Source organism: Lipophrys pholis (assembly GCF_963383615.2).
Source record: "Lipophrys pholis genome assembly, chromosome: 4".
NCBI lineage: Eukaryota > Metazoa > Chordata > Actinopteri > Blenniiformes > Blenniidae > Lipophrys > Lipophrys pholis.
The window spans coordinates 14175309-14190158 of NC_137637.1; the positions used below are offsets into that span (position 1 = coordinate 14175309).

Below are 14850 nucleotides of genomic sequence, written 5' to 3' on the forward strand. Positions count from 1 at the left end.
ATTGTGGTATGTTCAGTAAGGTACTACTAATGTATGCAGGACTGGTTCTCTAGCTCACCCTGCGGCATCATTTTCACTTCAAACTGTTGAACATGAACCTCCTCAAAGCGATGCCAAAGCCCTGGCATGGCCCCTCAAACTGCCTCTCCACCCACTGTTATGTTTCTGTTAGTAGTGATGAGGGAGCCATCTTAAGTGCATTGTTGCATTGGGTGGTGGCTGTGTGCTGAGCTGTGAGGTGGTGGACAGGGCGTGTCGCTGGCTCGCCAGGCCTGGTGCCAGTCACCCTTAGGTCATTGCCAGGTCATCCCCGGGGAGGAAGAGTCCAGCCTAGAAGCTTCCCACCAGCCTGTTTACAGGAAATGCAGGACCATGGTCAGGGCTGTGGCAGGAGGCTATATAGTGAAAAGAAGGGGATCACCGTGGTGAGGTGGAGGTTCGCAGATTTCCCCTTAAAGAACAAAAAGAGGTGTTGGTTCAATCAGCCGTGCCATGTCTACTGTTTAGTCGTAACCTTTGGTTAAATTCTATATTTGCCCATGTTTTTCAAACTACAAGTTATTCTTATTAACAGCTTGGATCTGTAGGCAATAGAAAAGTTTCACTCCCTCATACTAGTTATGCTATATTAGTAATCAGTCTATCTGATGAGTATTTGTGCTACATAGACTGCAGCTGTCAGAACAACACTCATGGTTTTGCACTAAAGTTTATTTGATAATTTTAATTCATTTCCAATACAGTTACATTTTATGAAGCCTTAAAAATGTGTGAATTTTGCATTGATTTAGCCCGCTTTTCTTTCTTTTCATCATAACTTATTCTCTGTAAAATAAAAGGAAAATGAACATCTTACACAGAAACAACATCTGACTGATCTCTGAAAATCACTGCACCGGGGGTAAAAAAACTAATTATACCAAATGGGTGACTGTTTTCAGATTAGGCACAAAACAATTACACTGAGACTGTTGACAACTTACCTGTTTGAAGCAGTCATGCCAGTCCAAGGAAACACATTGTGTTAATAATAAAACAATTGTTCAAAATTCAGAAATAGCAACATGCAATATTCAGGTTTCCATACTTTCACATACTGTATGTATCCCTGAATTATTCATTATGTTTAATTACTTTTATCATATGCCTATCGACACCATTGCAGGGCAGATCGCAGCACAAATCCAGCGTTGTTTCAGCTCACCTCACACAATAGCCACAGGCTGCATGTAATCATCCTCACTAAAAGCAGCAAACACTTTAAGGCTGCTCTCATAATCTTAATCCCCTCCATTAGTATACCAGTCTTCTATACTTAGAAAGCTAATGAGCCCATTCACTTGCGCCGCTTTCTGAGAATAGTGCCATTACAAGTGGGAGAAGACTTGTGTGAGTGGTCCTAATATATTTATTCCAGTTTCACTCAATGGAATTGTGTATTACAAGCATCATCAAATCATCAAATGATTGGTGGAATTGTCTGGCTGATTGTGTGAATAAGTGAGAATGACTGTTTTCTCTGCTGAATTTGATACAGTAGATTGAATTTTGTAGTTTCATTGAGCAGTTTGCAGTCGACCGGTGTAATGGTTTTGTGAAAGGACTTCATTTATTAGCAGAACACTCAGTTTCAGAGTAAGCTGAGCAATGGAAAATATTTCAATATGACTGTTGGGCAAAATAGAGAAGGATTCTTAAAATGGTTATGTATTTTAACAAATGTAATTTTCCTTAGTTTTTTTTTTTTTTCGACAATATGCTCTTTGATTGTCTGGAACTGGCATATAAATTACAGGTGTGAAGCTTAGAAAAGGAGAGCTGAGACACTGTGGTGCTGCTGGTGTTTGAAGGTGAAAAGGTGAAGGTGAGAAAGCACAGCAGAGAGTCTCTCTTGGATTGCATGAAAGAAAGTCCCCTCATTCATACAATTAATCACAGCTTCAAGTGAGTCCAAAGAAGAACCGTCCCTTCGGTTCTCCTTCGTTCACAGCATCACCAAGTGGAGCTCAGACTAGGTTGACCTGTCTTCTCAGGGGTCAACTATGAGTAATGGGCTGTAGGTGCTTTCACCGGCCCACCCAATAGGGCCGCTCCGAGTCTGTGCGAATGTGCGCTTGAGCCGCAGCAGGACAGTAATGAAGTATGAGGATGTCTGAATGGAGACGTAGTCCAGTGAGTAAACACTGTTAACCTTTGTTCTTTTAACCTGCTCCCTGTTCACACATTGGTCAGTTTAAGACTTCAGTAGGAACAATAGTTAGATAGTTTAATATACTCAGTTTAATATACTCAATATCATTTAAAAAAAAAAAAAACTCCACAATAACTTGCAATCTATTCATAACAAAACACAGACAACAAATCAGGCATGGGAAGTAAGGGTTTTTATTATTGCATTCAATATTTTTTGCTCATATCCATCCATCCTCCATCTTCTATACCACTTCAGAGGTCGCCAGTCCATCTCAAAGCAAAGACAGAGAGACAGTCACTCACGCACTCATTCACACCCACGAGCAATTTTACAGTCACTAGTCAACCTCATCCATCATGCATATGTTTGCACTGCGGCAGGAAACCAGAGTACCCACAGCAAAACATGCAAACTCCCAACAGAAAGGCTCCTGAAGCCCAACATGAGGCAAAAGTGCTAACAACCGTGATTTCACTTTGAGTTTAAAGAAAAGGCATTTGGCGTGCCTGTGTACAAATGCCATTTATTGCCTAATATTCCACCACGTTTGTGAAAATACTGGAAGTTTGGCATTTAACCCAAATGTCCAATTTTGCATGAAGAACAAAATGTGTGGTGTGAGTTTAGAGTCAATGTATGAGTTTCACTCTCATTGCATTGGAAGTGACATCTCTGTTGTGAATGCTGCCGAGGGTGAATTAGCTTAGTAAGGAGCATAAAATCCCCCTCAACAAAATGCTTCTATTGAATTTGCATAACTTTTGTCTTTTTTTTTTCTTTTTTTTTTGGAAGACCTTTCACAGTGAAAACAATTTTTGAATCGCTGCTGCCGATAAACATTTTGCGCTAAAAACGCTTTCTGAGAATGTCTTGTCTTTTTTCATATTCCTCACAGTCTTACAGAAAGCATTCATAGTGACAGTAACAAACAAGTTGAATTTAGTTCTTTGGAGCTTGAAACACATTCATTTTTGTTCAAACAACTTTCCCCTTCCAAAGAAGCATAGCTTTCATTATCATAATGACTCCAGGCTATGAACTGACTGAAATCAAATCAGTAAAATTGGCTTTAAATTGGATTGTCAGCTAAATTAAAGAGGTGTCTTTCATTTCACGCTGCGGCAAGAGGTAACAACAAAAGCTGTTATCACGCAATGAGCTTAAGAAGATTACAATGTGGATTATGATCATGTATGTAATAAATACTGGCTGATTCTTTTACGTTTATGTGCTGTATATAATGCAACTAAACATAGCACAAAATGTAAGGAAATCTATATTTGTGCGATCATTTAATTCATTGTAACAATGCTTCATGAAAAGCCCGATCAGTTCCTTTCAAAACGCATCACATTCTTGAAGAACATCCATTTGTGGGATGAACAGCAGAGCTCAGTATGTCAGTTGTGTCCATGAAATATTTGCCAGATGCTCTCTGCTAATGCTCAGTGGGTTGTTGGTTGTTTTTTTTCATTGCTGTTGACTCTTATTTGGTCTGATTGATGTCTGAAGCAACAAGACATATTTATTAATTTCCTCATCTAACACATATGCGCCTGAGCAGCGTATTGAAGAACCACACACACAGCCACAACAGGCTGGCACCTCTTCACGGTGGTTACCAGCCTGGTCTCACGCTGCTGTGGAATACTTTCCCATTCTTCAACCGTTCGTCACGTTGTAATTGTCCCCTCAGGCAGGAACAAGCTGATCCCACAAATGTTCAATGAAGTTGAGGTCAGGACTTCTAGCAGGTCATTCCCATCTTTTTTTAATTCCAAATTCGGGATGTCATAACTAATAAACCTGCTCTGTGGGAGCTTGTCCTCTTGGAGGAAAGCGTAAGTATGAATTTGCCTCGGTGTGCGGAAACTCATCCTGATATCTGTCTGCACGGAGGTTCTCTTGAGAAAGCCTCTTGTAAGAGATTTGATGCACCTGAAATTACTTGAAGCCGGAAGCACCACCAAAACTGGCATTGGAGGAGAAGATGTGCCGAATTTGCCATTAGTGCAAAACATATTCAGAGATACTCAACTCTGCTGCACATCCTTCAAGTCAAATCAACAGACTTCCCACTAGTGTAGGATTTGTTATATTATAGAAGCAGCTATGGCTCAGCTGGTAGAGCAGAGCAATGTTACAGTAAATACATAATATACACACATTTCCCTACTTTTTGTGTTAGATTTAATATAAAGTACATACCATTACTTTGTGCATTGCAGCGGATTGTCAGTCCTGTCAGTGTCATCCAGACTGTAAAATCTCTGTTGCTTTTAAATAGCTTCCATAAAACTTAGCACAGACAGTTTTGCTTTCCAGAAAATCAATCTTGAGGACTTTTCTTTCTGTGCTGTTTTTCACGAATTGTGGAGGTTGTACAGGAAGAAGTCCCAGAAGCACATTTTAAGTTTTTTGCAGGAGTATTTATTGACACACTCAATACTTTGTAAAGCTCTGTCACTCCTGGGTGCAGTTAACTACAGCTCCAGCCCTTCAAGATAAGAACACACGTCACATACTGTATATCCTTGGGCATTCATTAATTATTTTTTTTCCATGGTCATAACAACCTTTGTGTTTTACAGTACAGTAGCACAGATACTCAAACATTTGTCCTTATTTAATCAGACTCACATCTAAGTACATGTACTTTGTTCGTTCTTCCTTCTCCAAAAGTCACATTGATGAATCAAATCAGAGAAACCATTCAGCTTTTTTCACAATAAAATAGTGCCTATGCTCTCACAATACAGTTAAATGAATAACTCGATTTTAGAAAAAATGTTATAGAAGAATATGTGTGCAAAAATAATCTCAACCTATTTTTTGTGGAATCTTCTTTTTAATTATTTCTGACAATGTGTAGCAACATTTTAAATAGCTTGTTAAACAGTTCAGATCAATGTAACCCATAAATAACATTATCAATGTAATTATTTCTATGTATCTATATAGCCAATCGCAAATAATCTCCTGCAGATGCTTACCTTTGAATTAGGAATCCCCATTGTTATACATTTAAAAAAAGATTAGATTTGTTAGTTTAATATCATCACATGATGTATTGTTGTGCTGTGCCAACAGACCTTGCGCCAAAACGTCTTATTAAGTGTCACTGTATCTCTGCATTATACACATTTGGTGGCTCTGTTGCGTCCTGTAACACTTGTGCTATGAAACGTTCCCATCTGGGGTGAAACCTGCCAACAGTCTCTGTGCTGTCCTGCAGCTGTCACGGCGTTGCCTTTCCAGACGTTCCTGTCCTGTCACCTTTGCGGCTGTGCAAACTTGTCGCCACTATAGGGGTCTTTAATGGGCCTGTGGACATTAACAATTAACACAGGTTGTATTTAAAGAGATTACATGTGGAATGACCGGCTCCCTCAAGTATAACAATTCACAGAAGGATTACCGATGAACAGTGTCCGCACACTCGTGCCATCTGTGAGAAGAACAAATCAGGAAAGGGATTAGCATGTGCCACTGGAGGGCTCCATATGAGGACTGAAATGCTGAGAGACACACACAGGAAAAAAGGAAAACAGAAAGAAAACAGGGGATTTGGAGTATTGCTCAGTGCTTTGAGACTTCCCCAACCCTGAACACAGTGGCTTTTTACTGTGAATGTGCCATTTAGAATTTGTGTCCTCCATGCTCCCTCACATTCCCAAATGAAAATATTGAGAGCCTTTCTTTATGGTCAGATCGTTGCTATTTAAAGCAAGCTTTAGTATAGATGCTGTTATTAAATATTCATTTCCAGCACAGTGCTTTTCTTTGTGGTTTTTATAGTGTACTGTATGTATATGCTTTCTTTTTGGCAGTGCCTACACAGAACCTTTCCCTATGAACACCGTCTCCACTAGACTGTCGGCGGAGGAGGATCATGGGCGTACCTCCGAAGAGGAGGAGGGCATTGTCGAGCCAAGCTATGATCGACAGGTGAGCTGATGGATAATTTAGTCAACGGACTGTGTGATCCAGCAGGCATGTTGGAAATCCAGTTTATTTCATTTTCGGTGCCATATTTTTGGTAATACCTGCAAGCGCGTGCAGGCGTTGCCTAAAGTAAGAGGAATTTGTCGGATGAGTAGCAGAGCATAAATTTGAAGTTTGTTTTTTCTGCCAGTCAAACTGGGTTTTCTTTTGCTTGGTGGATTGGAAAAATGAAATATGTAAAAACAAGACTTTTCTGATTTAACGATATATCGATTTATCAAACGAGCGACCCATTAATGAGCCACATCAGCCTGGCACCTCTTCCTCACGTTGCTCACCAGCATCTGTTGCATTTGTCATTTGTCACAGCTCAGTCAACATGGTTTTGTTAGACATGCTGGCATGATCAGCACACCAATGCTCATCCCACAGGTGTTTACTGGGGGTTCCACAAGCTCAAAACAAAGGCAAGGAGGACAATATGCTGTTTGCCATTGGTAGATACGATTTGTAAAGTTATTTCATGGGTGCAAGTTGTGCAACCTATATACTCAGCTCATTCCACAAATGCACCGTCCTCATGAAGGCAACTTTTGGTTGGTGTGAGCCAAGTTTATTGCAAAGACGTATTAATACAATAGATTTACCAAACACAAGTCTTTTACTTTTTGTGTTTAATTCATTGATGTATTAAATTTATTTTGGCCACATGTGGAGTAAAAGGAAGATCGTAGCATCACCTACTCTGTGCCTTTCTGTGGTGACCTGCGTCATCAACACAAGTTAATATTGGCCAAATTGCTTCAGTTAAGCAAGGGATGTGTACAAGCCCACAGAGATCCATTACATAGCTGGAACTTAATATTTGCACCCCCCCCCCCTCCACCACCACCACCACAATCACACACACATGTTTCTGTAAAGTAAGAAGTGGCCATTTTACAGTAGCTCTGACATGGACCCCACCCTAACATTACCCCCCCCCCCCCCCCCCCCCCCCCCCCCCGCATCATGTGACATGCATTTCCTTGTTTTCTCAAACTTCAAATAGCCACAGTATGTTAGAGGGGGGAAGACAAAAAGTAAATAGGAAAGGCACCAGAAAGGCTTGAACTGGCCCCAGGAATAGTTTCATTTAATGGAAGTGTGTTTTGGTTTTCAGTTCTGGGAAATGAGGAGCAGTGTGCCTTTAATGCAGGACTTGTGGAATTCTGGACACAGGAAGAAAACAATAGCAAAGCATAGGAGTTTTACTGGTAAACCCCCAACCCCTCTCACCAAATGCTTTCAATATTATGTTTTGGCTGGGATGTTTCGAGACCCGGTGATTAGCCTGTAAATCAATGGGCAGTATTGTTGTCACCACACACGCAGCCTCTCATACATAATGCATCACAATTTAAAAGTCCCGTACTTGAGAAAGCCCTGATGTCTACGCAGCACTATAATGAAATAATCAGTCTTATGTTGACAGCAGGAATCTCGAAAAAAAAAAAAAAGAGATGAATTCAGTATTTTGTCAGGTTTTCCACGTTGCTTTGCGTAGCTGTTGCTATTAATGTTTGAGAGGCGTAAGTGCCCACGGAGAGCCCTTCAACGTTAACCGTGTACATTCATCTCCCGCTGTTTCCGCGCCCTTTTCACGCAGATTGATGGGCGATCCCGAGCTTTCTACATCGCTAAAGAGTTGGTCGACTCCGAGAGGCTGTGAGTATCTAGCATTCGTCTGTCTCCCTTCACGAGTGTCTTCTCCTGTGTGTCATCACAAACATCACACTGTATTTAAAGGTCTTTTTGGTGCCTTTGTCTTTCCGACTGCATCTTTTCTGTGTCTATGCAAATTCATCAGGCTGCACACAGAGTAACTGACAGCCAATTACACGAGTGTCCTCCACCACTCCTGCTCCTGCCCTGCTGCACACTTAGCCATTCTTCTGATGTAGTTTTCTCATCATGCATAATTTAAATCATTTAATTAGCCCTGTGGAAGAAATTAACATAGTTTGGGTAGAAGTTGTAAAATCCTTTCCACAGTTTAATGAAATCTAATGATTCCCTCTTCTTGTTTTGCAGACACGTCAGCACCCTGAAGTACCTTGAGGAGGTAAGAGAGCCATCACTGCCCCCTCCCCCATTCATCAGCTTAAAACTTCTCCATCTTGAAGGCATATTAAAATTTCTTGAAAACCTTCTGATAACATCACATCCTGTGTGTCTGCTCCCTCGTCTCTGTCTCCTTCTCCCCCCTTCTTGCTCCGTAAGGCACCGTGCAGGTTTATCAGTGTTGTTGCAGTGAGATCTACTTCCTGGTCTTGACAAAATTGACATGCAGTTCTCTGGTGTGGTCTGTTGTAAGATGACGCAGTGTGCGCTCACCAGGCGCTCGCACTGATGCTGTCCTTGTATCCTGACTCACTGAATATGTGCATACTCCCTCAACTGGAAAGTTGCCACACTCAGGTCACTAAAAGGCTGTTAAGGCCTTTTATGGTACTTCTACTAAGTGCTGGGAATGAACTCCTTATTACCATCAAGTGTAGACTCTGTTTTAAAGGTGTGTTAAACACAGTGAGGGCAGGACGGGGAGTAACACCTCATATTAACTCCAAATAATTATCGGGTCATCTTTGACAGCTATTTTGTTGCAAATACTCAATCATTACAAATTATGATAAATCTTCAATTTACTTTAAAGGAGACATATCATGCTTTTAAATCCTTCCTTTTTACATATAAATCATACAGTTGTGGTCTATACAACGCGAAACTGCAATGCTTGGGTCTGAATTCCTCATTATTAGAGCTCCACAGGCCCCTTTTCTACCCCTTTTCTGATGTGCTTCTGAGAGCAACTCGTTTTGGGGCGGTCTCTTCAAATGCAAATGAGACACTTCATACCCCGCCTCCTCTCCAGGTTGCAGAGGTGACACTCGGTTCAACGTCACCCTGTTCGGCCATCTTTGTAGTTTGATAGAACAGATACAATTATCTAGCGGCGCAGAAACTTTATATTCACACATTATTTACAAAATGTCAACAACGGAAGATTTGTCCATCCAGCCATACATGTTGGAGCCAGAGTCGGACCCGGCGGAGCGAGATGAAAATGACGATGATGCACCTACAGAACAACGTCTTCATATGGATGTAACGCAATGGTGTGTTACTATATTTACACTAACTTCTCCATCCATGCCCACTACTACAATACTGCCTGTATTACAACGACTATTTAACACAGAAGTTACATTATAATCTAAAACGAGCACACAGCGCTAACATATGAAGACGGTGCAACTGCTAATGCTAACAAAACAATGACAGGGACGTCTTATCATCACACTTTTTAGCGTTATATACAGCTTACCGAAGTGCTCTGTTCGTCGTCTCCATAGATAGAAGGAACTGACCGCTCAATCAGACCAAGTCTTTCGGCAAATCCTTCTTTATACTGGCGGAGGTTGCTGAAGCAGTCGTCCTTAAAGTGATTCGCGCACACAAAAATGACCTTATCCACAGATGTGGGTACATTTCTGTGAAAAATAAAACTCAACCAGGCACTTCGAAAAGGTTCTGATGCTGGGAGACGGTGTAACGAAGCTTGTGGGTTACTACATCCAACAACCGAACATTTCGACTTATCCTCTCGTAAATTCGGTTAGACTACAAAATCGCAGCGAGAAACAAAAATGGCGGATTGCTCGAAATGTCGATGTCCTAATTTGGCAGTTCCGCTGAGAATACTGTGACGTCATTGTTCAAAAAACGTAATAGAGAATAGAAAAATCGAAACCGATCGCAAAATATGACCAAAACAGAATATAAAGATATCAACGGAGCACCTGAAGAGACTACTTTGAACTTTTCTGTACTTCTAAACACTCTAAATATACAACAAAATGCATTTAAGGGCTAAAAAAGTGGATTTAGCATGATATGTCCCCTTTAACAAAATTAGTATTTGAATGGGTTTATTTAATCAGCATTATAATTCTGCATCATAAATGTATTCTCTGTTTTTCAACAGTAGATGTATACTCACTAACAATACTGGAAGCCCACAGTGTGACAGTCTGTCATATTTCAAAAACTACAAGTTAAAGAAATGGATGACCAAACTGTAACATCTTTAATTGTCACTCAAACCCTACAAGACACACATATAATTATTCAATACATTTGTGAAAGGAGACACTCACATACCAATAACTGCAGGTTATTTGTGGATCCTTTTCCTCATTACGGACAAGTAGAGTACCAAGTCATACAATCATTTTACAATATATTGAATAATTACACTTACAAATCATGTTTTTTGTACTTGAGCATTGACTGAGGACTGCTACCAGATGCTTTCAAATGCATTGGACATATGGTGTTGTTGGTGTAGCAGGTGTTGCATGTAGTAATGGGTCAAAGATCTAACGACACAAATGCTCACTAACTTTTATAGAATGGATATTTAAGAGGTTTTGGACAAATTAAAATATTTGGTGAAATGTAATATTTTTCATATAACTTAAGCATTTTGTACAATGTACAGCACTTGTTTAAGTATTTCCTCCCCAAAAAACTATTCTTTACACAAACTGTAAGATTTGTTGTGTTGCAGGCAATCATTTGTTTTGCTTTGAAATGTCAAAAAGGAAGGAAGAAAATGTATCATTCATATTTATGTAGATGGTAAATAAATTCAAAAGCTCTAAAAGGTCTGTGGATTATAACCAATTATTGTCATTATTTTATCTAATTTCTTATTTGCAGACTGTCAAAGGAAATTCTACACCCCAATAGAATTTAAAAATGAAGATCAGACTGCAAAAAGTTTCTGTAATTATTTTATTTCGATCAAAACAAGGTTTGAGATTGGCGTTTTCAAGAGTGCAGCGAACAAGTGGCCATTAAGGTGATGGTTGCCAGTACAAATCTGACAGGTAGAGTCATTGAAGCCAATGCAGCCCATCAGTCAGCCTGTACCTTATAACCTTGAACAAGGTCAAAACCTGAATTTCTTACACATGCCTCTTCACCGTGATTTATGAAAGCCTGCTGTGAGTACAAAGCAGCTGCTTTGTGTAATGTGCAATTTGATGCCATTAAGCCACGACTCATGTAAATGTTATTCAGTGGACCCCCTTTAATGATCGTAACTCTGCAATGTCATCATGATGTTCAATTAAACTAATAAGTGTTTGCTCGCTGAAGAAAAATTCCAAGAGATCTGCCAATAGACAATATGTCAATATGCCTTCCTTACACTGTTTTCAGATTAATTAGTTTTGGTTTTTATTTTAAATAAGACAGACTAACCTTGGATTGCATTTTCCTTCAGTGTTGCCGTACAACCAATGTTTTTGGCACCTTTCAGAGGTGACATTGAAGGCCTTCTCATCACGCTGTTGCATAATGCATAGGTGTCTTATTATTCTTCAAACTTCAAACTGTGATCGTGTTCTCTGCCTGATGCAAACTGATCGTATAATTAGCTCCAGCAGCACAACATGCACACAACACTCTCAGTGTGGGAAAAAAAATAGAAATAGAAAAAACACAGGAGCAGCGTTAAGTGAGGCACACATAAGCTATTGTTCTATTGTCTGATAAGGAATAACAAGAATACAAAGAATTTCCAGACCCTGTCTCCACATAGGAAGGGAGGCCGTGCTCCTCTTCCAAACGACTTTCCCTATAACGGCTTCAACATATGAGGGTTAGACTTTGTTTTAGTTCTTTTTTTTCGTTTCTGACCAGTCACCACTGAGCAGATCCAACATATGACTTTAAAACAAGGGGTTTGTTGTTGCTTTTCACCTCACATGAGAAAAAAATTCATGAAAGGAGGTTATTGACAACAAAGGAGGATAAAACTCACTTTATTATCACAGCGACAGAGTCTATCATAGATACTGTATAGAGGCAGTAGTTCTTTTCCCAGACTGATGTGATGAATGATAACTTATACGTGATCGATTGTGCATGATGAACGGTCCTTTCTGAAGCGACCACTGTCCCCCCATTATGTCACAGCTCACCGGGACATCTCTATTTGTTTAAGGTCTGTGTTTTTCTCAGAACTGAAATTGACGGACCCTTGACACTCACGGCATACAGAAACACCACCACTTAAAGAAAGCATGACATTGCCACACAACTCAATTCAAAAAGAAAATCTAATTGTGAAATCATGTTGGCACCCGGTAACAATTCACCCGCTTTCAGTAGCGTTCTGCATTTATTTATTCCGCTCGCCATTATTCCTCATAATATTCCCTTTAGTCACCGGCTCTGCAGCGATTAATGTCTTTTCAGCATGTTTTATATGTGTCCTGGAACAACTTTAATGGACAGAGATTTACTGTATGTGATGAGTGTCTACAGAGAAATGAAGCGCTGGGGCCATGTACAAAACAGCACTGTGTCATTGAGTAAGGTCATTATGCAACAACACCTGGTGCGTTAGTGGTTGTGTGCAAACCGGCCACCTTTCCTGAATGCCTGGACAGAGCCCAAGGTACTGAGATGATATGAAGGGAGGGAGGCAGGAAGGATGTTTAGGAGGATCTGACCTTCCTTCCATTTTTCTCTTCGTTCCTCATTCCTCCGTGCCTTTCATTTCTCCTGCTGCTCCCCTCCCTTCCTTCTTCCATCCTCGCAATCATTTCCTCCATTCCTTTTACCCCCTTTCTGCCCCCACACCTTTGTCTTCTTTTAAAAAGAAAAAAAAATATCATTTTTTTTTTTTCTTTTTTCTTCCTTTGCCGCTTGAATAGGACTTCAGGTCAGCGGTGAGCGAGGCGCTGGATGATGAAGGGGAGCCAGTGCTGGCGGAGCAAAGGTTGGGGGAAATTCTGGGCGTACTCCCTCAGGTCTACACCCTCCACAGCAGCATCTTCGCCGAGCTGGAGGAGCGTATTAGCCAGTGGTAAGAAACTCCACCATCGTTACTGTTAGTGCTGGGCTGTGGCCAATAACTGCAAAGTGCAGATGATCCTTTTATTTAATAGAAGGGAGTGTGGTGTAGTTGTAGAACAAAGACACTTTCTCAGTAATTTCCTCTCCGCTGAGGCTTGTATAATTAGTCTATATTAGTTCAATCCTGCTTTAAAATGCACCGCAGCAAAGCGCAGGAATAATAGGGCGAGTGTTCTTCCACCGAAGGTCTCGCTAGATGTACACAGAACTTAGCTGCTCCTGGTAAGCACAGGTTTTGTCATCCATCCATCTATAACAATTTATCCACCTCACGATCACAGGGGCTGCAGTTGGTCCCATCTGATACACCATGGACACAGATAATCACACACTCTAGCAGGTAATTTAGACTCAATATAACCAATAAACCAGAGAAAACCCACAAATGCACAGACATAACATGCAAACCCCACACAAAGCCCCACAAAGCACAACCAGATTAGTGGTACTATCCATTACGCCACAGTGCGGCCCAGGATTAAAACACATAATTACAATTTTCAGTCATTTTTGGTAACAACTTCTGAAATGATTCTTCTGAAAAATACACAAACTATTACTGCCTAAACTAAATACAGATATTTGTCTTATTTCTACTGTCTAAATTTAAATCTACAGGATCACAACCAAATGATAATCCCTAAAAAAACTCCCCACACTACGAAATGGAGTGTGGACAGTACACGGTGGCATATTGTCAGTGAGCAGGTCACAGCCAGTAAATGTTTTCAGATGTATGAGATGACATAAATAATTGGTGTAGGTATTGTCCAGTACCTGCAGCGATGTGTAAACCACTTTTTTTCTCCACTCTGAAGGGAGGAAAGCCAAAAGGTGGTCAACGTGATCTTGTCCCGTCAAGACGGCTTTAGGGTATTTGACACCTACATCTCGGAGTATGATCGCAGCATGTCATTACTGGAGGAAAGCTGCAGGAACAACCCAGCTTTTGCCACCATCGTCAAGAAATTTGAGGTAAAAACCTTGAGTCTATTCTTTTTCCTCAAGTTCCAATTCACTGCCATGTTGGTGTGTGTTTATTTTACTGAATCTGGAGTATCAGTCACAGCTTGAATGCAATGATCCTCCTCAGAGGGAAAGTGGAGATTTTTAATGTCACGTACACAAATCTCAGGTCCACTTCTCATGCTTTTAGACAAAAAGACAACGTCTTGTGATGGTATTTTCAGAGCAAGGATCAAACCCAGTATTTCCCCTGGCAGTCACACAGCAGCTTTCAACTTATATTTTTGTGTCACCCAGCTTCCACAGGGAGATAATGGCATTTCTAAACCCTCTCTATCCCGCTACTCTTCATGTATCTGACCTTTATACTATCACGCTTGCATATTTTACACCCACTCGACACCAAATACTGATTCTGCACTCGGATCCCTTCATCCTCGGCCGACGCTGGACATCAGGGGAGATGGGATTTAGGTGAAGGGATCAGCAGAGGCTCAGTTTAATGCCATCACAGTCGTCACCAAAATTATGTTCCCACTTCATGTCATCTACACTTTATCCTCATCTTGATTCGAAATGTATAAGGTCTGATGTAATAGACAAAACTGTCTAATTTTGAACTAAAACACAGGATATTAAGAAAGCCTAAAGACAAGTCCAAAGAGATACAGCACACTCACTATTTACAACCAGCTCCCAGGTCAACTACCCATCCTCTTTACACGCTTTATCCAAATTACGGTCAATGGACGCCGGAGCCAATCCCAGCTGGC

General features: G+C 40.7%; 1 protein-coding gene across 2 annotated transcripts in view; it reads left to right on the top strand.

Moving 5' to 3' along the window:
* The window catches only part of fgd5a (FYVE, RhoGEF and PH domain containing 5a), a 38392-nt gene that overhangs the window by 7453 nt on the left and 16089 nt on the right, over positions 1 to 14850 (top strand). For both annotated transcript variants that reach the window (XM_080462433.1, XM_080462434.1), the window contains exons 3-7: positions 6025 to 6142; positions 7788 to 7846; positions 8213 to 8243; positions 12910 to 13061; positions 13930 to 14086. In XM_080462433.1, the coding sequence (XP_080318559.1) occupies positions 6025 to 6142; positions 7788 to 7846; positions 8213 to 8243; positions 12910 to 13061; positions 13930 to 14086 (517 nt within the window). The remainder of the gene's footprint in view (positions 1 to 6024; positions 6143 to 7787; positions 7847 to 8212; positions 8244 to 12909; positions 13062 to 13929; positions 14087 to 14850) is intronic.